This window comes from Indicator indicator, chromosome 14 (genome assembly GCF_027791375.1).
Source record: "Indicator indicator isolate 239-I01 chromosome 14, UM_Iind_1.1, whole genome shotgun sequence".
Taxonomy (NCBI): Eukaryota; Metazoa; Chordata; class Aves; order Piciformes; family Indicatoridae; genus Indicator; species Indicator indicator.
Window position 1 is genome coordinate 23,974,472 of NC_072023.1, and position 24,016 is coordinate 23,998,487.

Consider the following 24,016-nt stretch of genomic DNA (forward strand, 5'->3'; position numbering starts at 1 on the left):
GCTTTGATATCACTGTTGCCATCTTTGGGCCATTCTGAGTCTTAGTCTCCAGCCCAGGGGGCAGTTTTTCAGCAATCCCACCAGGGTCCTGGCTGAAAGAAGCAGTGTGGCAGCAAATGCTGCCATCTGAAGATCTGATGCATCTCTCATAAATGCACAAACATATGTGCAAGGGCTACAGGAAAAGCAAATGAACCACAAAAAATGGCCAAGAATACAGAGATCTAAATATTTGAGGTATAGTGTTCCAAGAGAAGCCCCACACACTTTTTCTGCAAGTGGGCTGGGAGGGCTTTGTTGTTAAATATTTAAGGACTGCCCCACAGAGCGAATGCACACATCAGGAGGTCAGTCTCCATGGGCTCCAGCTGCAGTTTAATGACTGAACCCAGAAGGAAGAAGGAGGAAGGAGGTGAGGGCTGTGGGCTAACCTATGCATCCTCTGTACTGACCTGTCCAAGGTTTGTCAAGCTGCCACATTTGCTGCTGTTCCTGGAAAGCATCTGCAGCACTGCCCACGTTTGTGACAGTACCTGCAAACGCAGTGGTACCCAGCAAAGGAACAGTATAAAAGTAGCACTTCCTTCTTAGCCAGCAGTGCTGTTTCCCAAGCCACGTCTACTGACTTCAGCCATTTGCAAAAGGCAGCTCAGCCCCCAAGGTGGCATTTGCTGGTGTGAGGTTTTGTGAATACTAACGATTCCCAACGCAGAGGAGACCCCACTCGTCTCCCAGGGCACCCGTTGAGATGGGAGTGGCCTCCTTTCCTTCTGAACTGAGCACTTTTCATATGGAAATCACAGAAAATCAGGGAAGCCTCTGCCCTGCACCCAGCTCCTCTACAGAGCAGAATATGCACTTAGGAAAACGGTAGAGGGGACCACAGGAGACTTTTCCCAAATGAAGTGGGAGTTGAGTAATGCTGATATTTGAGGTTGGAAAATAGCACTGGCATTTCATTTATCAGATTTATGGCTAATAGGCCTCTTGTCGCCATGGAGAGGAATTGTTACGTGAAAGGCTTTGCCTATTGCATGTTTTCTGTTTATGTTGCTTATTGCTGTCATAGAAGTCACAGAGGAGGGAAATCCTTTGGAAAGGTGATGTCCAATCTTGGTGGGCTTGCTTCTGACTAGAGCCAGGTCAGTGCCATAGGTTTTCAGAAGGGCAAGTGTGTGCTGGGGAAGAGGGAAATAGGAGAGTTTGGAAAAGCACACTGGAAAATCAGATCGAAATTGTGAGAGACTGGGGGCTTGCAGAAAGCAGAAATGGAAAAACATTGTGTTCCACTTTGTTATTTATACTCCACCCTTTCCTGCTTGGCTTTCATTATGAACGTTATTTCCTTGGTCAACAAGCAGAGTGTTCTGGCTGGTCAAGAATCAATTAGCAGGAGTGTTTGCCTAAACTCGCCTAAAAAAAATCCCTCCCCATCCATAGCTGTGTTTGCTGCTGCCTCCCACAGCACAGAGACTGCAACGAGCCTGGGACATCACTGTGTGCATTTGCAAAGTGAAACAGCCCCCACCCGTTCCAGGGAAATAAATAGGTCAGAGAGTGCCAGCAGTGGGATGCAGAAGAGAGCAGCGTAAGAATTCCAACTGATTTCTGCCTGCCCTATGGCATCCACCTCCAGCAGGAGCACACAGATGAAAGAAGCTTTATTAGTGATGGTGAAATAAATGGGACCAGCAGGATTCATATTAAATTCTGCTTAAAGGGAAACGGCCCAGAGTTAAAATATTTAAGCATATGCATCTCTCTGTTCTAACCGTGTCCCTGAGAGCTCTGTGTGTGTATGTGTGTGTGTGTGATGTGCTCCTCACCCTTAACTCAGTTTGCTGTGTTTAAGCAGGGACTGTAGCAGAGCCAGCAACTCTCTGCATGGAGCTCAGAGAGCGGCAGTTTTGAGTGCCTATCCTTGTCTCTGCCTATAACAGTGGCACCAATGTAATGAAACCCTCCCTGTGTAAGAATTAATATTCCAGTAATGCCCAGAGGTTGTGTGTAGTTAATAGCTCCCAAGGCCAATGGAAATGAACACAACTACAGCAGTCCCACATTACTCGCTGCTGCTGCAGCGTATCTTTGTGAAAACTAATACAGAAAATCATTCTCTTAAGAATAGCATCAATTAACTGAATTAATTCAGCAATTAGTCACAAAATGTCTTATTCCTGTAGTTCTCCCAGTAAGCAAAGTGGAAGTACCTGATGATGAGGAGTCCAGATGTGAGGTCTATTTTTCATGTCAGTAGGCAAACCATGGCTGTGTTGTGCAGAACTCTGTAAGGCAGCTGTGGGCAAAGCTTTCTCAAGCAGGCATTAGCAATGCTTGGTACCACTTGGCTGCAGAGAACCAAAAAGAATCCTATTTACCACTACAGTTCTTCAGCAATGTTTTACAATTCTCAGCAAAGGGTTTGTGCAGCTGTGGCTGCATTTTCCTCATGGGGAGAGGCAGTGCACCCTACTGTAGAGGCTGTGTGCAGTCCCACCTTGTTATGATTAACTTCCATGACCCCCAAAGTTAAACAGGAGAAACACACAAGGCAAAGCAACAAGATCTGGGAATTTCCTAATCTTCACTTTTCCCACCTGGAGGGAGCAGGGTCAGAGATGATGGCAGAGAAAAGAGATAGCTGGCAGGAATCTACTTGTGAGCAAGAAACAGTGCTTTGCTGCTTCTACATAAACAGATTCATCTGTCCTTGTTTTCCATTCCCTCAGAGAGCCCCTGTTTATGTGCTGGAAGGGATTCTCACCTTAAAGAGAGTGTTGACTTCTCTGGAGTCTTGCAAGGGAAATGTTTCTATGATGTGCTCCTGTTCTTTTTCTTTCTTTCTTTAACCTTAAAATGGCATTTCCTCTGTCTGTGCAAGGTGTACCTTGCTTTCTTTTTACATATGCTTACTCTTCACGTTTTGTGCCCTCATTATGGATGTTGAGTCCAATATACAAATGGCAGGGGAGGCAGAGGGGAGGGGTGGTGTGGCTGGGCAGCCACATGTGTCAGTGGTGTGTTGTAACACCAGAGACTGCTACTCACCAGCTAAGGGCCAGAGTCCCATTAGCCCTCCCCTCCTGGCCACACTCTGCTCAGCACTCAGCAGTGTATAGGTGCTGGATCAGGACTAGGAGCATGCTCTGCATCCCCTCTGGTGGCTGCTGCCTATGGGAGCAATACCTTCTGTCTGGTATCTGGAGCTGACAGATTTAAATCAAAGTTTTCAAAAGGTGCTTTGTGAAACAACTTTAAGCAGGAGTCTGTTATGTCTGTGTTGTAGAGAGTACTAAGATGCTTTCCATCTAAATATTAGCCTTTCAATTTTATAATTCAACTTTTTAAATGCAACAGCATCGGGCCACAGGGAGCGTTGGGGTGTTTGTGCAAGGGGTACTTGCTGTGATAGTGACCAGGATGAGCTGAATTGCTGCCTCTTATTTATGTCTGCCTGGGGCACAGGAGGTGCCAATGCATGGGGCAAGCTTGGCATTGCAACACGAGTTGTGTTGGATAAGGGCTCAGGAGGTGACAAGGTGCTCAAAATCCAAGCAAACTTCTCAGAAAAAGGGGACCATGAGAAGAAGGTGGACCTTAGGGAAGGGAGAGTAACCTGGCCACTAACACCATCCTGCTTCTGTTCCTTTTCACAGCTCAGGAGTGAAGACTCTGCCCCAAAACGCCAAGGTGCACTACAACTATGCCAATTTTCTGAAGGACCAGGGCCGTAATGTTGAAGCAATCTACCACTACAAAACTGCTCTCAAGTAAGTTTCTTGAGGGCCTGGTGGGGCTCCACCTTTAATTTCTTCTCATGGAGTTCGAGCAGAAAGGTAAAAGAATGTAAATAAATCACAACTGGGTATAAGAAAGCAAAATAATGATTATTCTAAACACTTTCATTGGAGAGATAGAAATTAAAGGTATAGCCCTAAAACTATCACAGTGGCTCCCAGGGGTGGGGGAGTAGGCAGCTTTGCTTTTAGAGGCTGGGAAAAGTTTGCTGGCTTGATGTTGCTGTGTCTTTAAATGAGATTGCCTCATTTCCCTCCAGATCCATGTGTCTGTGGCATGTGTGTATGCACACTTTGAGATAAGAAATAGAAATGTTACCATAGCTACACAGAGAGCAATGAGGTGTGATTTATGCAGCTGAATGTATGCTGGTAAGCAGGAGGTAGTTGTCATAAATGCATTTTCTGGTTCCTGGGCCATTTATCTTAGTAAATTGTTAATGGTGCATGGCTGGAAAATGCCTCTGCTGTAGCCATCTGAAGCTCAGTAATAATACTAGTACTTGCTACTTGTATTGAGACTTCTGTCCACAGAACTTTGCATGAACACTAAACTAATTGATTCTGAAAATACTCTCGTGCAGTAACAGGGTAAATGTCACTATTGTGCTTCTAAACAGGGGAAAGCTGAGCAAAAGGATGAATTACCTGGCCTGTAGATGCATAGTAAATCTGGGCTCAGGATTGATCTGTAATATGGGACATCTTCTATGGACCTTCCTGACTGTGTGTCACATGTGGATGGGGTCATGCCCTGCGAGCAGCATCCCTTTGCTTGCTGTTCCTGCCAGTGCTGTTATTGTAGCTCAGCTGAGGCCCCTGCTGTTATCCACTGCCTGGTCAGCACTTGGTGCAGCCAGCAGGTCTCCCCAGTTCCTCAAGCCTCTCTCTTCTGGTCCTGGAGGACTGGGAGAAGCGACAAGCGTCTCAGGGGAGTGATTGCAGGGAAAAGAGTGTGAGGGGCTGTCAGGGGAAAGCAAAGATAGAGGGTGCAGATAATGTCTTTGGGAATAAAAGTATGCATGGGAAGGACAGACAAGGCGAGGAGTGGCTCTGATGGACAAAAAAGACAGAGCTGAGGTCCACAGTGCACTTCAGGAGGTGCAAGAAATGGTCTCTCCTAGCATGTGGTATAGTGGGAAGCTCCAGAAACGACATCTGTGTTTTGTCTTTTGGCCAGCTGACAGGGTTATCACAAAGGCTCCCCAAGGGCTCCTAACCTACACAGGTTAAGCTGGGAGGACAGGAGTTCATTGTCACTGAACCTGGTTAAAGGTGATTTTCAGCTTTTCTGAGCAGCATCTCATTCTATTTTACTGTGCTGAGCATTTAGAAAAACCTTCATCCTGTTTTTTAATGTTTCCAGGAATGGCAAACCTGGCACAACCATCAGTAAATTATATTGAAAGTTAATTGCCTTGGCTTTTGAAAATGTCCTCCTTTATTTTTAGTCTGATTTGTTTAACATCAATTTCCAGTTGCTGGGTTTGTTTACACCCTCAAATGCTGCACTGAAGATCCCATTATCAAAAATCCATTTTCCAGAGAGCAATCAACTCATCTCTTAACCTGCTGCTTGACACAACCCCCTCATGTAGCTGTTGGTGGTTTCAGAGTACCTGAGTTTTTGCAGTCCTCCAGTTGTTCCTATACCTAGTCTCTGAGCTTTCTCCAGCTTACCACTAACAAAAAGGGGGACTAACAAAAATTTTCTGTGCTACTACACAGAGTAACATAGCTGCTCCTCCTGACATTGCCTCTGCTGATGTAAATGGGATTCGCTGAGAAAAGATTCTGCTCTTCTAACTCAGCAGCACTCATTTTTTATAACTATGATGCTGTCTTCTGCTCTGCACTGTTTAAATTGTGAAGGGGTCTTTCCTGAGAAATGACTGCAAACATTTCCTTAGCTTTATTAGCTAGCATGGTTTGTGCTGCTGGTATTGTTTATAGAGCATCCAAAGCCATATTTGGGCTTGGAACCACACTGCCCCAGCTGTGCTTGGTGTCTCAGTGGCACTAGTGCTCCGCTTGCTTCAGTAATTTCAGGATTAGCTGGCACTTCTGCAAAGGGACCCTCTGTCCCCATCATGCACCTTTGCAATCTGACCTGGCAGCACAGACTAGGAGTTGGCTCTGTCCAACCACCTGTTGGCTCTGTCCATACCTGTTGGCTCTGTCCAACCACCTTGTCTCTCTGCACTTCTGCTTTTCTTATTTTTCAACCCTTCTTCCCACCCATCCCATCATAGGGATATTACTCGGGGCCTTGCAATAAACCAGTGTAAGAAGTGCAGTGTGTGCTCCTGTTGAGAATTACTCCCCATGTTTTACCCTCAGATATACCCCTTCTGCAGTGCCTGGGGTTGTGTGTAGGCCTTGCAGCCTCCACTAGGTGCCTGTGTGTGATGGCTGCATTGAAGAAGGAAAAGGTGATGGATGTGGGACAGGCAGTGTGGTGATCAATACAGTGCAAGACCCTAGACAGGTATTGCAGATGAGAATAGATTTCATGTCCAAGTTGTTTACCCATCCTCACAGACTCCAACTGTGCAATCTCTGCTCAGATTGTAGACTCTACAATGAAAGAGAAGAAAGTAGTAGCTGTAATATCCTAATCGGATTTGGATGGTCCAGGGTATTTTTGGATACTGGCTTGACCTGAAAATGGAAGAACTGGGAAGCTGATGCACCCTTCACTCCATTCATCTCCTTATCAGGGAGTGGGCAGACCAGCTCAGCTGCGGGTACAACAAGCTTACCTGATCTCCCCCAGGTATCCCTCACCCCAGGTATCTGCTCTCCAGGTGAGCCTAGGTAGATCCACACTCTCCAGATCACAGAAAACACAAGCAACTCAAGAGGCTTTGCAGTCCAACAGCAGTGCTGTCAGAAGGACAGGAGGTCAAAATGTTGTATCTGCCTAGTGCACAATGAGCAGATCAATAAGAATTTTAATAAGGAAATCAAATCGATAAGGACATGGACTGCTGCCGCCCAGGAGAGAGCTGCTGGGAGGTAGTAGAGGGAGAGTATCATCATCCTGTAGCAGCTTCATCTGGGGCACATGGATGATGGCTCATCTATCATTCCAACTCGCTTCTAACGCTTGTGCCAAATTGCAATTTAAGTCTGCTTGATCTCTGGTAAGTGAGCCTAACTGTTTGCTAAACAGCAGTGCTGTCAGCCCACATTTGGCTGCTTGGCCTGCTGGCAGTTACCACCCCACCAGCATCATGATGCCTTCCCATGCACTGCTGCTCTGCCAGAAGGGTCAGTTGCCATGTAGCTGTTCAGTGAAGCAAGCCCTTGCTCCTGTGAGGTAGGCAGGAGATGTTGTAGCTATAGCTGTGGGAAAGGATGTTGAAATGCACACAGGTTACGTAGTGAAATAATACCAATTGAGACCGAATCCTGGGAAAGCTGATCCCTGAGGCTTTAATGGCTGTTCCCGTTCCTCCTTCCAAAGGCAGACAGGCAGGATCCTCTGCTGGCACATGTTGGTGTATCTCTGTTAGCTTGAGGGCAGGTAAATGATGGAAGAGAAGAACATGCTTTCTCTGACAGAAAACCACAGGGCAGAATTCCAAGGCTAACTCGGCAACTCATCCCAACAGCCACCTGTTGATGCTGTTGCAGGTGGCCTGTCAAAAAACTCATTCCTCAGCTCAGGGGCCAGTGACACAACACCCTGACTTAGGCTTAGGTAATGAGTGGAATATAATAAATGCTGTCCAAGAGCAGGAGAAATTAAAACTGAAATGAAATGCAAAAACTGAGAACAGCATTAGAATGGGAGAGGGGGAGAATGAAAAGGAAAAATGTTCCATGTACATAGGAAAATCTCCTCCAGTATGTTAGGTTCCTAAAAGGGGAAGGGAAGCTTTGGAGATGCAAGATGAGTTACCTGATGAAGAGCTGATGTTCTGCAGTTGTAGCAATGGGATATAAACCTTTCAGCTTACCTTCAGGGAAGCAAGAAAAACACAGTGCTGGGTTAGGCTGCTTTGCTGCTTTGCCTGACCCATGGTAGTGACCCCAGGAGATACTTGGGTTTTGTTACCTGCAAAAAGGCCAGAAATACTCCATCTGAGATGTGAGCTGACCATGGCTACTCTGAATGCTGGCGTTAACATTCTTGCTTCTGTTGCAGATTGGTGGCTGTTGCTAGGAATTTCAGAGTGCTGGGCTTCTCTGAAATAAGACTTGTCTCACCATTCTCCTGTGTGTGAGGGTATGAGGCTGTCCCACCTCATGCAAATATGAAGAACAACTCCAATGTGCATTTTTGCTGTTGTTGATAGTCACCAAGCTTTTATCCTGCTTCTCGCCAGCCTTCTTTGCATGACATTGCTGTTAAGACTGTTTTATCACTCCTCAGGAGCACACATGAGCTGCCACAGAGAGAAAATCAGCAGAGCCATAATGCCCATTTGATGAAGATTTGTTAAGTCTTTAATAACCCTTTTAATAGTGGAGGGGGGGCAGGGAAATCACCTTCCCTGCTACAATTGCACTCCCTATCTCCATTGTTGTTGCCAGCCCCATGCTTCCCATGGATGGCAGGTCAGTGTGAGCAGCATCAGGTGGGGCTGAAGGAGGTCCCAGGGTTCTTGCTAGAGGTGGGTGCTAATAACAGTTCTGTGCTATTCAAGCTACATTTCTGTCTGGCAAAAAGTCAGCATCTGAAAACTCACTTGTACTTTCAAATATAAACACAGATAGTTTTGCCCTTAATTAAAAAGATGTAACCAGAGTATTTTAAGTTAATAGTGGTGGATAAAGAGTTATCTTTATGTGAAGGCAGATAATGTGACCATCAAATGATACAAAATGGTCAAATCATAGCTGAATTATTTCTTCATAACTGATTTTTGCTGGGTGAAAGTCACAGGAATTAACTGAGATTGGCAAACTGAAAAAAAGAAAAGTACTGGAAAGAAAGAAATATAAACGGTAAGGCTGGAGGAGGAGAGACAGACTCAGGGTGTCCCTGCAAGCATCAGGGGCCTTGGAGCAACCCAGAGCTGCTCTCCGTGGAACTGCTCTTTCCTAAGGGAGGAATGGGCAATTGTCTGAACTGACAGGTCTAACACCTGACAGTAGAGTCCTTCGGGAAGCATCCATCCAGCATGTGGGGAACACTGAGTTTCTGTACATCCATGCACTGGTGTGTACATGGCATGCACACAGGTCTGCAGTGTGTCTGTACATGTCCATCAACATGTTCACAGCCACCAGCTTCCATTGGATTTTCCCTGCCAAACCCTGGTGACTGAACAGAGCGGGAGGGGTACCAGCCTGCTGTGCAGAAACCTCCGTTATCCCTTGTGGCATCTTGCAGAGAAGGGAGCCTTTGGCATCAAGGAGGAACCCTTTGTCTGGCATTCTTTGCAGCTGAGGGAGCTGCTCTGGTGCTCAACCTTGAAAAAGAAGCAGGAGTTGGCAGATGAACGACTATGAAAACACTCAGTGCTGTGCCATGTGTGGTCTGGCTCCTGTAGAGCTTGCAAGTAATAGAACTTAGGGCATTGCTCGTGGCATGGAAACTGGGAATGCTGGTGTGTGGCAGCAAGAAGCTTCACAAGGCCATGCTTCTGTATACTTGGAACTCGAATGCGGGCCAGATGGAGGGGAAGGCAGGAGGAAGCAGTGAGGGACCTGTATCCATGTCCCTCACTGAGAGAATAAAATTGGTTTATAACATGACTGCAGTGGCTAGAGAAGGAGTAAGCAAGGTTGCTCACTCCACTTTAGAAAGAAAACCTTCATGCTGTAAGGGACACTCAGGTCCCCCCTGAGTGCTAAGCTTCCCCACACACCTTCCTCCTGAGTTTTTATGTATCTTAAATCAGCAGTACCTGGGGTTGTTTAAATTAAGTTAAATTGCACTCTACATGCAGTAAAAAAATTGTATTCATACATCCCTTTATATGTGTGTGTGTCTGTGTGTGTGCCTTGAAAATGCCTCTCAGCATCAACTGCAGGTGGCCTTGGATACCATCTGTGATTTATTTCTGGAAAGAATTAAAATACCAGCACCATTCGTTAGCCTGTTTTTACAGTGAATCAAAAAATGTACACACTACTTTGCTGTGACTGCCAAGGCTGCATTTGCTCCTGAAACCATGAGTGTCCTTTCCGACACTTAAATGTTGCTTAGGTCAGGCCCTTGGAGCAAGCCTTCTGGTTAAGCATTTGATGAAACATCTTCATAGAGACTTCATATGACACCCTGTGTTAGTGAATGTTACAGACTCGAGGCATTTCCTTTTCCCTAGCCTGCTGTCCTTGTCTTTATGAAAACTTTGCTCAAAGAATGACCAGCTAGCACTGATTATTATTGTGTTAAATCATCAGAGACTTGCCTTCTCTGCTCCTTACCAAGGGTCAGCAGAAAAATTGTTCCCCAGCTCACATCTGTCAAGGATAACCTTGAGGCTTTTTGTGAAGGCTTGACAAGAGTAGTTGAGGCACTCTGCTCATCCCCAGACATATGAATGGCCCCTTTGAGCAACTTGGGTGTTGCTGGAATGAGGCTACTCTGACATGCGCTGAAGCTGAGGCAAGCCCCAGGCATCGCAGAAACAGCTGTGGTTGTGAATGGCAGTGTGAGGCTGTAGAGCTTCCTCAAGGCTCTGTGAAGTTGGGCAGATGGCAGGCGTGCTTTCAGCCCATCTGCTTATGAGAGGCTGATGTGGTTATTTCATCCCTTCATGCTGAGGAACTTGCCCAACAGTCTCCTGCTGGCAGTGGTGCTCTCTAGTTTCTGCAGGGTCTGCAAGGGCGCCTGCACTGTTCTCACTGCCTGTGAGCTGGATGTGTTGTGAATTAAGAGTCCTGTGCTGGGCCTGAGTGGTGCCTGGTATTTTCAGGACTTAGATGGATTCTGCATGAATTCTTTAGGTGACAGCATAAGCAGGCAGCCCAGTTTGATAATCTCATGTTACCTCAGTGCTGCAGGGAGCATGGGAGTTTAGCAGGAAAGCTTTTGTTTATTTACATTTAGCCGTGGCATTGTTTTGACTTTAAATCCCTGCCCATGCCCAAAGTTGAAAATGTAATGAAAATTCATAAATTGTTGTATTGTTTGATGTGCTATAGGTTTATTTTTTAAATGATGTGCTTCTTGATGTGCCGTGCTTTTTGTTTTGTATTTTTTCTTCATGGATGCCATACTCAAAGGATTCAGGAAACTTGTCAGTTTACACTTTAAAACTATTCAGCTTCTCTTTTTTTCATGTGTTTGTCATGGAGAGGTTTCCTTTGATACTAGGGTACAGCATGGCTGCTGTCCCCTGCTTTCTACCCATCAGCCTTGGATGCTCACGTTAGTGAAAGGGTTTGCTGGTGGCAGGGCGCACGTGGGCTGTTGTTCCTGCCAGCTGGTCTGCTGGGTCAGGGGGGAGCCGGATAGCCAGGACTTCTCTTCCTTCCACTGATCCCTGGCTGCAATTCAGCACTTACTGTTTATATTGAATAGGCCTCTGGAGGTTCCAGATGAAGCTCATGCTCTGCTGGTCACTGACTGTGGCTGGAGGTTGTAATTGCAGCAGAGACCTTGTGCTAGGAATGGAGATGCAGTGGCATGGTGCAGGAAAGCTTTGTCATTGGGGGTGGAGACCCTGACAGACAGTCGTTCTGGGAAGCATGGCAGAGAGAGCACTGTCTGTCAGGGTCCATGTTGTAGGTGCTCAGTACCAAAATGTGGATGACTTCTGTGTGCTAGAAGGTAGAAGGCTAGAAGGCATTTGAGGTGGGCTGAGGATATCCAAGGCATCTGACCCCCTCCATGCACACACCTCTTGCAGCAGAAGGGGTAGGACACCCTGGGTACTTGTCTGAAATAGTTGTAGGCACCTCCACTGACTTCTTGAGCAGGACCTCTATCAAGACCTGAGGAGGTCCATATAACACCAGTGAAGACCCTAATGGGACCTACAGAGCTGCTGAGGAATACTCTGAGATCCCTGGCACCATGCTGGCATGAGTTCCCTGCCTTATTCCTAGCATTGTGTTGAGCCCTGAGCTGGACCATCTCATAGCTGAGTATGTGGAAGTGAGTGTGACATAACAGCCAGTGCTGGGCCAGCAGTCTGACTGCTTTGTCATGCTTTCAGTGTCCTGGCTATTTGTAAAACAAGATCTGATTTCTGAGTATTCTCATGAAGAGACTTCAAGTTAACTGGAGACCTCCTCATCCTGGTGATGGTTTTTTTGACCCTTCGAATAAATAAATACATGTGAGGAGGAGACAATTTTTGCATCAGAGAGCTTATGGTCAAAATAAGCAAGGTATTAAATGAGGAATCATTGGGACCAACTCCAAAAGTTGTGAAAACCAGCACAAACCTACTGTGATAATGTAAAAATGGAAAAATAACCAATGTATACATGTGATCATTCATTAAAATAATAGATCATATAGAGCAAAAAACAACGCAATTTGCAAATGCTGGATCTGCAAGTTTCGCATAAACGTTTTGAGAGTTCTTGAGTAAAGGTTGCTCCAGTTACCTGCAGTCAAGTTTTGCACTGCTTTGTAAATCTATCTATGAGGCTTTGATCTGTGCTTTTATCCCCAGGAAACTGTTACTAGCAGCAGTGGGTGTGCATGAACAGAGAGTAGTGTAAGACCATTAGTCCTTTACTTATCATCCATGTTAATAAAAAAAACCAGCCTGGGTCCCATTCTCTAGCCCTGAGGTCAACTGCCATAAACTGACCTGCAAGTTTTGGTATTTGTATCCTCTGAGAGGCAGTGGCTGAGCCTGGTTGGGCTTAGCTCTGGACCACTTGGGGTACTATTTGAGGGTGGTATGGAACTGTTAGATATCATGTTAATAGTGTGGATGGTCTTGAGCTCAAGCTCAAGCTCTGATAGTTACTAAAGGTGGTGCTCTCTTAGGGCTTGGTAATGTTCTCTGCTGAACTCAGTTGAGTGACTTCTTGCTCTACCATCATAATAAAGTGATATTCAAAATAAAACTGTAACAAACTGAACCCTAATGGCAAAGCCCAACACCAGTAGTACCCTATCTGACTGTGCTCAGATTTTTCCCTTAATGTTTGTTCAGGTACATAAAACTACAAATGTTGGAAGTTCTTTAGGCCAGATGCTAAGCACGTTTGAGCAGAACACACAATGCTAGCTGAGTTTCTGGTATTCCATTTGTGTTTCTTGGAAAGGGCAATGAGATGTAATGAATAAACGTAAAACACAAGTAGAGCCCATGGAAGATGTGCTTGCATCCATTGATTTGATGTTGAGAGGTTTTAGTGCTGAGCTCAGAAGTGTATTTATGGAGCTGCCAGTCTGAACTGTACAATTTAAAGGTGAAATCGGTTTTCTTTTTAATCTTGGGTTTTCATTCCTCTCCAAACTGGTGCAAACAAATCTCCTGGGCCCAAAATATCCTGGGGGCACTAGACGCCAAGAACAGAATTAATTTCTGAAAGTTTGAGAGCAAAGCCATCATCAGGCTCATGGTTTTAAAACATTCATCTGTTTCTGACTTCCCCAAGAATTGTCTGAGATACTTTTGCCCACTCATAACTCGAGCAACTTCATGTCAGATACTAGAGATGGTTTTATGTGTGAGTACTGACAGAAGTAGTGAGCAGCTTTTATCATAGCCAACTGGGGGAAAAATAGCCTCAAAAATTTAACTCCCAGACCATTTTTTGGTCCAAAATAGTATGAAAATCCCTTAGCAGAAATGGGAAACAAGACTGAGTGCTCAGTCATTTGCCCTAAGTTAGACAGGTCGGTTTGCACTCAAGATCCTGGTCAAGGTATCACACAGAACTGCGTCCCAGGTGCTGAAACGCAAGCATGCTTTGTCTTTTCCATTAGTGTTGCTCCCACTGATTGTCCTCCCCTGAGGGACTGTCCTTCCCCTGCTGTGGAAAGCATTCCTCCCAGCCTGCTTCAGCTAGGAAAGCTTAGCCTTGATTCCGAGTGGATTTTAGGGCCAAGGTCAAGACTGAACAGTATCCTCTCATCACTGTCTAGTTTTTACTGATGCTTCTTCAAACACAGGCAGCCTCTCACATCTCAAAATGCTTCAGACTCACTGGATAGCTTCAGTGATGGAAAGTGATACCATTTCTATGCCAACTGCAATCTCACCATAAATTCCCTACTCTTTGCTACTCTGCAAAAAGATCTGTTAGGGAACTCTTCAAAAATCCCTTGAGGAGGGAATGCAGTGGTGTGGGTGGAGACACTGGGCAATGCACCTGAGGGCTTGCAGCAGGAGCAGTGGTTACCTCTGACATACAGCATGCTTATGTCCATGGCAGGCATGTTGACAGAGTCTGCGGTCAGTAGTCACTATGAGTGGTGGCCACTACCATGTGGCTGCATGCTTGAATGATCTGTCCCAATCTATCTGGCTTTGCCATCCTTGTCTGCTAGGCTTGGTGTTGAGTCTGGGTCTTTTGCTTAGTTGCATGAAGCGTTTTGGATTAGTTACCAGTGGTGTCTGCTTCCCTTGCAGTTTGAGCAGAGTGACAAAGCAATTCTTGCTTGTTTGAAAAACATTTTGAATAAAGACATTCAAGCTGTTTTAGTCACTTTGCCTTTTGCTTGGAGGGTAAAATAGGCTTTGAAAGATATTCAGTGTTCCCTTTTGCCCTGAAGGTATACAGGGGCTGTAGGAGAAGGTCAGATTTGCAATCTCTTTGGGAATTGAAAAGGTTCCTCAGGATCCCATCAGAACCTGCAGCAAATGAAGGGCAAACAGCATTTCCTAGCTGACTGCTTCCCTTTTTGGAGTACCAGACAGCAGCACCAGTGACCTCAGCTTTGTCAGTTAATGAGTGTCTGTGGCTTGATATTTCATTTTTCCTAGGCTCTACCCTCGTCACGCAAGTGCTCTCAACAACCTGGGGACGTTGACCAAAGACATGGTGGAGGCAAAGGACTACTACAGACAGGCCCTGCAGTTAAACCCTCAGCACAACCGCGCACTCTTCAACCTCGGCAATCTGCTCAAGTAAGTTGAGTGTAGAACTGGCACCAAGGGAATTCCTGTTCTCTCTGCACACATCAACAAGTTAGGTTCTTTTCTGCCAATTGATGAAACAATACCGTTACTTCTTACGAATGGCCAGGCGTGCTGCCACAGAGGTGAGCCTTACTTTGGATAGCCTTATTCTATCTACCACGTCACTTCAGACACTATTTACAGTTGTTTCAGCTGGAGGGAATTAACTTGGTCCAAAACAGGCACCAAAAAATGAGATGCCTAAACCAAACCAGTCACCTAAGACTCCCATCTCAGAGGTCTCCAGCAGAGCAAGCCATGTTGTTCAAAGACAGGCATCTGATGCAGATCTAGTAGATCACATGAATCCAAGAAATCCCTCTCTGCAAGTTCCCACTTCTCACTGGCTGTATGGAAGGTTGCTGCATAGTGTAGGAATAAGCACCTAACTCTGAGATGCTCAGAGCAACAGAAGGTTCATCCCACTGGGGGGATGGGTCTGGATTTGAAGGAGAAGCTGGCTTGCATCCCTATACAGCTGTTCTCTGAGCAGGAAAACAAGTTCATCAGTGCATAATTTCACTTACTGTTATTTAGAATGCCAGCCTTCAGCAAGGAGAATAGCAGACAATCATAATCATGCAAATTAACTTGGCTAGCCATATCTCAATACTGAACTTAGTCAAGAAGCTTTGCCAGTATGGTAAGATCTGCTAGGAGTACAATTGAAAATAAATAAATCTCTATTTTGCAGCAGCAAAGCTCCTTGTTTTTGTGAGAATAGTGTGTTATTTGCTGACAGAACTGCATAAACTACAGCAATAAGAATACATCTTAACTGATAGGAACTTTGCCTGTTTTGTTTGGAACAGGTCTCTGCTAAGTCTTTTATAGCAAATCAGGCTTCTGTGTCAGGCTGGTTTTCAAGTGGCACTATCTGATCAGAACATACCTGATCCCTCTGGTTCTGAAATATTATTTCCAGTGTGAGTTTGTATGACAGATGTTAAGTGTATTACAGAAGCTTTGCCTAGTCCTTTTCGGTAGTAGTGAAGTTATCAGAATAGTATTACAAGTAAACCTGATGGCAGCTGAGAAATTCTTAAGTAGACACTAGGTGAGTGCTTTACTGGAAATATTCAGAAGAACAGAAAATGGTAAGGACAGTCTTCTTACAGGATAAATTGAAGGTTGGTTGGTTGAAATTAATCTTCAGTGACAATGATGTTAAAAAATACATATAGTCTTTTTAATAGCCTTAGTTATTATTCTCTGTGATTTAAAAACAACCAATCAAACCAAACCAAACCAAAGCCCCAAATATATTAATACAAAAGGACATGACCCAGAAGCAGCACCAGCATGCTTAAATCTGGCTTGTTGATGGGCTCTTGTGACCCAGCATATGGAGAGAAACTGGATTTGTTGCACTGGGAAAGCACAAAGCAGACATGGAAAAACCTCTCAGAACTGCTGCTTGCTTTGTGTGCAGTATGTCATGCTTGTGTGTCCTGTTGGTCTGTGTGTGCTCTGCATCCTTCTGTGGGCCCATCTATTTCAGTATGTTAAAGATGTCCTTCTTGTGCTAGGTCATTAAAAGGAACTGCTCAGGTTCCATCTTCCCTTTTTCCGCACCTTTTGCTACCATTTTCTAGACTTTTTCTTTTAGGATTTTCAAACCAGCCTAGTGCATCTTCACAGACCAATAATATTAATTATAATGGGATCTGGGGTTCCTTATCTCCCTATTCATCTTTCAGAAACCTGCTGAAAAAAAGGTGGAGTTCATGGTGGAGAGTTAGCACATTTGTAAAGCACTAGTCCACACCCCTTTGCCATGACCTTCCCTGGATTATCCATAAATTTGGCAGAGGTTATCAGCCATGGTGGATCATGAGGTGTCTTCTGAGATGATCAGACAGGAACAAGGCAGAGATTTCAAGCTCCTCCTTCCTACAGCTTTTCCTTTATTTATGTTTTCTGCCTGGATCTCCAAATTATCCTTTCACAGATGTGTATATAGGGCACCCAGTGTTCTACAGTGCTAGCATGATCTAGGTAATAAATGAAAATCCACAGAATGTTAGAGGCAGATATTATTTCTGGCTGTGCTATGAGATATTATAAAGAGTGTTTTGAGTTTTAAACATATAGCAGAGAGAGGATAAATTGTCCAGCCATAGAAACATTTTCTGTCCTCTATGCAGAGGCTTCAGTGCACAGAGAAGGAAGAGCCAGATCAGCAACACAGCATGTCCAGGAACAGCACTGCTTGCACTGAGACACATAAACAAACCACTTGGCATGGGGAATTCCCAGCTGAATTGTTCTGAATTCCTTATACCAATTTCTGCTCATAACATGGAAATCTGATGGTGGATATTAGATTTCACCTTCTCTGGAGTGCTGAGAGAGGGAAACTCCAGGATTTTTGAAGGATGGGTTGGCTATACCCATGTGAGAATCTGCCTCTCGTTATTGCCTGTAAATAAGCTCTCTATTTAAGCATCCTTTGCTTGTGATTTAAGCTTGAGTAAAAGTCTGTTTTGAGGACCAGAGGGTGGAATTTTTTATGGTTTTTCTGAGGAAGTCCTTGATGAAAAACGATGTTTTGATTTCTGTTTGCACACAATGAAGACAGCTATGTGCCAGAGGATGAATGTTCTCAGGAAACATTGCAGGGTAATGGCTGAATAAGCCTCTGGGTTTGTTTATATATCCTAAAATAAAGTTGTATGTCATCATTCTCTTGCCTAATGTAAATATTGGAGAGTGGATAATTAACCCATGCCAACAGATTTCTTGTATAAAATAGACCCAAAAGATGGCCTACCTAAGAGTAAGAAATTTCTTTCTCTGCCCTTGTGGTCTGTGATCAGTGACATGGAGCAGCCTGCTACTGCTTTATTGTGTTTTGTTTTGAAGCTTCCCATTATATAAATATTTAACTCTTCTGTATAGACTGATCTTGAAAAAAGGAGGTAAGTAAGGTCCAGAATACCTGACAGAAGTGTAGATTGTGGGAAGTTCCATAAAGAGACAAGAAACAAATGAGCTAGGAACACTCAGAGTCAATATTTATGTTGACTTTCTGTTGCAGGAAGAATGGAAGAGAACTCATTTGTGATGCTAAAGCAACTCCAGATTCAGTGCACTGCCTCTTGTGAATAACCCTTACATGCTCTGAGAATGTTTCAGCTTCAGTTTCAAGGGGAAATACCTAGAAATAATGTCCACTGACATCTTGAGTTTATTCTAGAGATGATTCGCTTCTGGATGCAGAACAACACATCCTGTGGGTTTGTTGCCATGATTTAGTCTAAGTTGAGCAAGCCCAGCTAGGAAGGAGGACTGTCTGCCCTCTCTAACATGAGCTTCTGTGTACATCTGCCTGTGAACATGCCCCCACAGGCCTGTGGAACTGCCTGAAAATGTTGAAAAACATCAGATAGATGTTATGGGTAATAAAATTTAAGATCTTCTGCTGGGCTTCCTCCACTAAGTCCGTGCTTTTCTTGCACTAAGAACCATAGTCAGATGTTGCTCCAGATGTGGGCTCAGAAGTATCATAAAAGGGAAGGATCACTTCTCTGGATCCAGTGTTGGCCTTCTTTGCAATGTGGAGTACATTGCTGGCCCTTGTCCAACTTGCTCTGCACCAGGACCCCAGTCCTCCCCCAACCTGTGCTTGTGCATGGGGTTATCCCATCTGGGTGCAGGATTTGTATTTTCTTTTGTTGAACTTCATGAGGTTCCTATCAGACCTGGTGCCTCTGAAAAGCAGCACCCCCCTTACCCCACCCCTTGCAAGTTATTGCATACTCTTCCTCTTTGGCGTCATCTACATAGTATAGATGAATGGCAAATGAGGCATCTAAATTAGCTGCATCAGTTTTAAACCAGGGAGTTGAACAGGCTTGAAGGCTTACTTTCAGACAGGCAGAGTTAGACACTGCAAGTCCCCTTTGATTCCAGCGTGAAACCAAGATGAGACGTTCGGAGCAGTTGTGGAGCCATTGTAGAGTTTTGTGTTTCTGGCTTTAGTGCAGACTAATTTCACAAAATAAAACTTACATTAACAGTTTAATGGTCTTTTATGGCACTAATTCCTAGGCTACTCTTTCTTTTGAAATTAAAGTTTGCTCCAGTGCTGACAGTCCACATAGAGCTCTGTGCACCACCAGATTTCTGCAGATTAGTTTAACCTGATGCTTTTCCGACAGTGAGGCACTTGCAAAACTATGGAAGAGATGCCTCCGAGGGAAAGAGCTTGCTCTCAGCTCAGGCACACCATTGTGGAGGGGAGACTGGGGTCTCCAGTGGAAGAGGGGGTCAGGAGAGGTCATTGTAAGGCAAAGGTAATTTGAGGAAAACTTGGATGAAGTGTTCACAGACTACACACACCAGTTGAATTTGCTCCCCTCTCTCATAGCAAAGGTACACATGACCTGGCCTTTCCTGCTGCAGAACCCCAGTTCATAGTAAATTGCTGTATCAGGCTGCTCTGCCAGTGCTCTGTGCTCTCCCAGATTGCATGGGATTTACATAAGCAACATCCTTCATGATGCAAAGCATTGGCCTTGATCCAGAAAAGCACTTCAGCCAGTAATTAATTTTCAACTTGCATACATAAAAGCTAAGTATTGCCTCCAAGTGCTTGGCCAGAGCACTTGGTGTCTTGCAGACCCGAGTTCTCTGACTGGATCTGCTTTTTTTTGATATAATTCTGTCACATAAAAAGATGCCATAATCTCTTCCTCTCTACCCCCACTTTCAGGAGACAACCATTGTTCTTGGATGATTTTTTTTTAAAAAGAGACCATTTTGGAAATAAAGAATAATTAAGAGGGCTGCCCATGGTCAGAGTGCATGCTTGTGATTAATGGAAGCCTATACTGCTGCTGAGTGGATCACTTAATCCTTTTATTTCTGTAGCTGCCACTTCCTACTTCTTTTTTTTCTTTTTTTTTCTTTTTGCCAAACAGCAATACCTTTATGAAGTGATCATCTGGTTTTGATTTATAAAAATGTGTCATGAAACTCCAGCCAAGAGATCCAGATTTTTTGTAAACTGTCAAGCTAGCTAATCTTTTATTACTGTAGGAGCAAAGTAGTTCTTTATTTGTTTTTCCTTCATTCATCTAATATATGGAGAACACCACCAGAAGAAGAAAAAGAGACTGCCTCAACTGCTTTTACTTAGCTTAATGCAAGGACAAAATATTCTCCCAGTTACACAACTAGAGAGGGAAAAAGTCTGCAAAGCCACATATATTATCAGCTGAAGTTCACACCTTATAAACAAGATCTGGTTACTTGACCATGTCACTCAGATGAAATCTAAGGCCAAAGCACCAAGGTGTAAACATCCTTTCTGTATGCCAGAGCCCTTTGCTCCTTTTTGCATGTCGTGCTGTTCATATTCTTCATACCCTCAACACAAGGAGAATGTTGTTCCTGTCCAGCCAAACATCCTTAGATGTATGTTCATGAAACCTTCTCGTTTTTCCAAGGAAAGAAATACAGAGTGAACCTGGTGAAACTGTAGCTCAAATAAATCTACATCCTTAAGTTTTCAGCCATATCAATAAATGCACAGCAAAGTCAAAAGGAACTAGCTGGGAAAAGAAACTGACTTGTTCAGCACAGCCTTCTCTTAGCTGTCAGTGTTCATCATTCTTAGGATCTGCAGAACAGACTACTCTAGCCTAATGAACGACTTCATCAGGAATTATTCAGAGATTCCAGGCAGATTGATTTTAGCAATACCATAATTTCAAAGTATTAATTTAACTAAGTTATCAGTGGAGCTATAACAGCACTCACTGTCAAGGAACATGCAAAGACTGTGGGGGGCTGTGAGGCTGGACAGGGCTCTGGGCAGCCCGGTCTTGAGGATGCCCCTGCTTACTGCAGAGGAGGTTGGACTGGATGACCTTTCTGGAGGTCCCTTCCAGCACAGACCATTCTGTGGTTCTATGTTCTGATTAGGAATATTTGCACTATTTAATCAAACAAAGGTGATACTAATTACACTTTCAAGCAGTGAATGCATGGGTTTTTAGAAGAACCCAACAGCAAACTGATCTAGTTGAAGATGTCACTGTGAGGACAACAGAACACTGCAACAGGCTGCTCAGAGAGACTGTGGTGTCACCTTCTCTGGAGAGTTTCCAAACCCATCTGTATGCATTCGTGTGTGACTTACTCCTGTGTGACCCACTCCTGTGTGACCCTGCTCTGGCAGGGGAGTTGGACTTGATCTTTCAAGATCCCTTCCAGCCCCTAACATTCTGTGATTTTGTGATTTTTAAGGAAATTCAAATGTTTTGGTGTCTCCAACCTGCTGATGTGAGAGCAGATGTCCTGTTCTTAGGTTACTCAGTGACTTGACTGGGGCCAGACCTCCAGAAGCTGACTGCAAACCTGGTGTAACCCTGCCAGCATCCCTGCATGCCACTTCCTAAGGATATTTCTGGGAGGGTCTTGTGCCATTCTTCATCACAGTATCACAGTATATTATGCCTGGAGGCAGTTTTGCTCTCTTGTTCTTCACTCTTCTTTGTATCTTTAACTCCTTATGGTATTGATGAGGCAGAACTTGACATATTTGATGTAAAGAGATATATTGAGAGATGGACAGTGGGACAGGAGAGATTTATCCAATCCGGTGGTTGTGACTCAGCAGACAGAGCATGTGGCCTGTACTGCTTGCCTGACAAACAAAATAAAATCCTTTTTGCTCTTCAGTATGTGGAATTGAAGGATGCACTGTGTTGGATGTGTTCTGTCTTCCCTGGGATCATTGCATAGTGCTCAGTATGACAGTCACCACAGGAGCGTGCAAACAGCAGATTCATTACAGCCTATGTCCTCCCAGCTCCTGAGAACAAGGAATGGAAACAGCAGTGGACCGAGGAGGTGCTGTGGAGAGGAAAGGCATGAGGGGATCATTAAGTCTGTGTGAAAAGGTCAGGCCAGGGACATTCAGGTCTCTTTAAAGTAGTTAATCAGTGGCATGACCTAAATATTGTTTACAGGAACATTTCTTTTTTTCTCCTCCTTCTTTGTCCTGCAGATCCCAAGGGAAAAAGGAGGAAGCTATCATCTTACTGCGAGACTCCATTAAATATGGCCCAGAGTTTGCAGATGCTTACTCAAGCCTGGCCTCACTGCTGGCTGAACAGGTAATGGGCATGGCAGGAGCTCTCATCCCATGGCAAGAACTCTCATCTCATGGCAGGAACTCTCATCCCACAGCTGGAACTCTCCTCCCACATCAGGAGCTCTCCTCCCACATCAGAAGCTCTCATCCCACAGCAAAAGCTCTCATCCTTTCACACAGTTTATGCCCTGCTGCTGCAGCCATGCAGCAGTGCCCCATGGAGGTGTTCCCACCCCCAGCATCCCAGCGGAGTGCCCTTGCCTTGCACACATGCAGTGGCAGACGTGGGTCTATGGCTGTCTGCAGAGAGCTCTCAGGCTGCTTTAGAGATGACTTTTTCAGGGTTGGAGACAACTCATTGACAGTGAGTAATTGATCCCATGTGATGTAGCTCTGAATTAAACCACTGCTGGAGCTGTGAGTAAATACCCTCTCTGCAGCTCCATGCATCCACAGCAAAGTCAGAATCCATCGCATCTTGAATGTTGTGACAGCAGAACAGGCAGGCACTACCCCCTCAGGCACACACCTACCTAGATAACCTTGAGACTGCAGAATAAATCACTCCAAGGCCAGGCAATGTCAGAAGCCAGGTGGCCTCTGCAACGTGAATCCAGCCCCTTGCATGCACACATCAGAATATGAACCCTTAATTACCATGGCAGATGATGGCGTACGGGAGGTGGGAAGGCTCCCTGGCTTTATGTTGCTTTTAGTGAGCAGCTGTTCCATATTTTATTCATCCTCAGTGTTCATGATGTGCCCCCAGGCCTTATTTACTGCACATGGCCCAGGCTGTGCTCTGAAGGCAGCATTACTCATTTCCTCTCAGTCTTATTCCCTGTGCTCATTACTCAGACCTCTCCTACTCTCTCTAGTTATTTCCACAAGATCCCTGTGAAGTGATACATTGTCCCAGCAGAGGAAAAGGGAAATTGAGGCACAGAATGCTTGAGTTCAGAACAAGCCATGAAGTGTGGGTGCCCATATCAAGACCACCAAGCCCTGCTTTTCTTCACACCTGCAGCAGCAGACGAGGGATGCTGCTGGCATGAATTCCAGCCACAACCAGTGGCCTCAGCCGGGGGCTACAGGGGTGGATGACCAGGTCATCATAACTACACCGCTCCAGCACACCTCCATAAATATTTGGAAAGTTGATTTTTTTCTTCTCCCCTAAGTTTCAGCTCTGTTTCATAACATGGGGTGCTAAAGTTTTCTTAAAAGGTTGCCAAATGCAAATACACAAAAGAGAATCACCTTCCACTGTCCTCCGTGAATCTGTTTAGTGAAATCTCTCTGTAAAGGAAATGGATACATTTCAGCAAAGCTGTAAGGAGAGCTCTTGTTGTGCTTTATGCTTTTTAATGATGTAGGCAAAACTCCCCTCTAGTGTATGTGGCCTACTGAAAGATCTGTTGTTTTGTTTTCCTCTTAAGTGACTTTCAGATATTTTAATGTTACCGGTATCAGCTGCACAGACCTAGAGACTGAGTGTGTGAAGTGGAAGTTCCCATTAGTTGAATGAACTGCATTTTGAGTAAGCCTGTCAGTGAAGAGTCTCCTGCAAGTACAGCAAATGAGTTCTCTGCAGTAACACCTGCTTTTTAATATTATATGAAATTATTAATTAGAACCATTGATTGTAAGGTCAACAGAGCTATAGAACCATTACAGACTCATGAGGCCTTCTGCCTATAGAAAGTGTTGTTGGTAAGTCAATCAATAATTTGTCTGCTCTTCTATATAGATTGTTCATCCTCCAGTGACTTGAGTAAGTGGTAGGGAAAAAAGATGGTACCACTTTCCTCAGAAAACAGGGATTACTTGCAGGTTTTTAACATCTTCTCAGGGCTCAGACAAAGCAGATTGTGTCAGTATGAGCTGAAATTGTATCCATCTGAACTTGTATCCATCTGGAGGAAGAGGAATCAGAATCATCCCCCTTCATCAAGTTGGATATGGAGGTTTTAAGTTCCTCCTTCAGCTCTTTCATGCAATTCTTTATTTCTCCAGACAGAGTTTCAATGGCTGAAACCAAAGAAGTACGTGCGAGACTATCC

At 44.6% G+C, this 24,016-nt stretch overlaps 1 protein-coding gene across 2 annotated transcripts in view; it reads left to right on the forward strand.

Moving 5' to 3' along the window:
* Nucleotides 1–24,016, forward strand: part of TMTC1 (transmembrane O-mannosyltransferase targeting cadherins 1) — a 166,294-nt gene that overhangs the window by 121,173 nt on the left and 21,105 nt on the right. For both annotated transcript variants that reach the window (XM_054387139.1, XM_054387141.1), the window contains 3 exons: nt 3,657–3,770; nt 14,654–14,797; nt 21,867–21,975. In XM_054387139.1, coding sequence (XP_054243114.1) covers nt 3,657–3,770; nt 14,654–14,797; nt 21,867–21,975 — 367 coding nt within the window. The remainder of the gene's footprint in view (nt 1–3,656; nt 3,771–14,653; nt 14,798–21,866; nt 21,976–24,016) is intronic.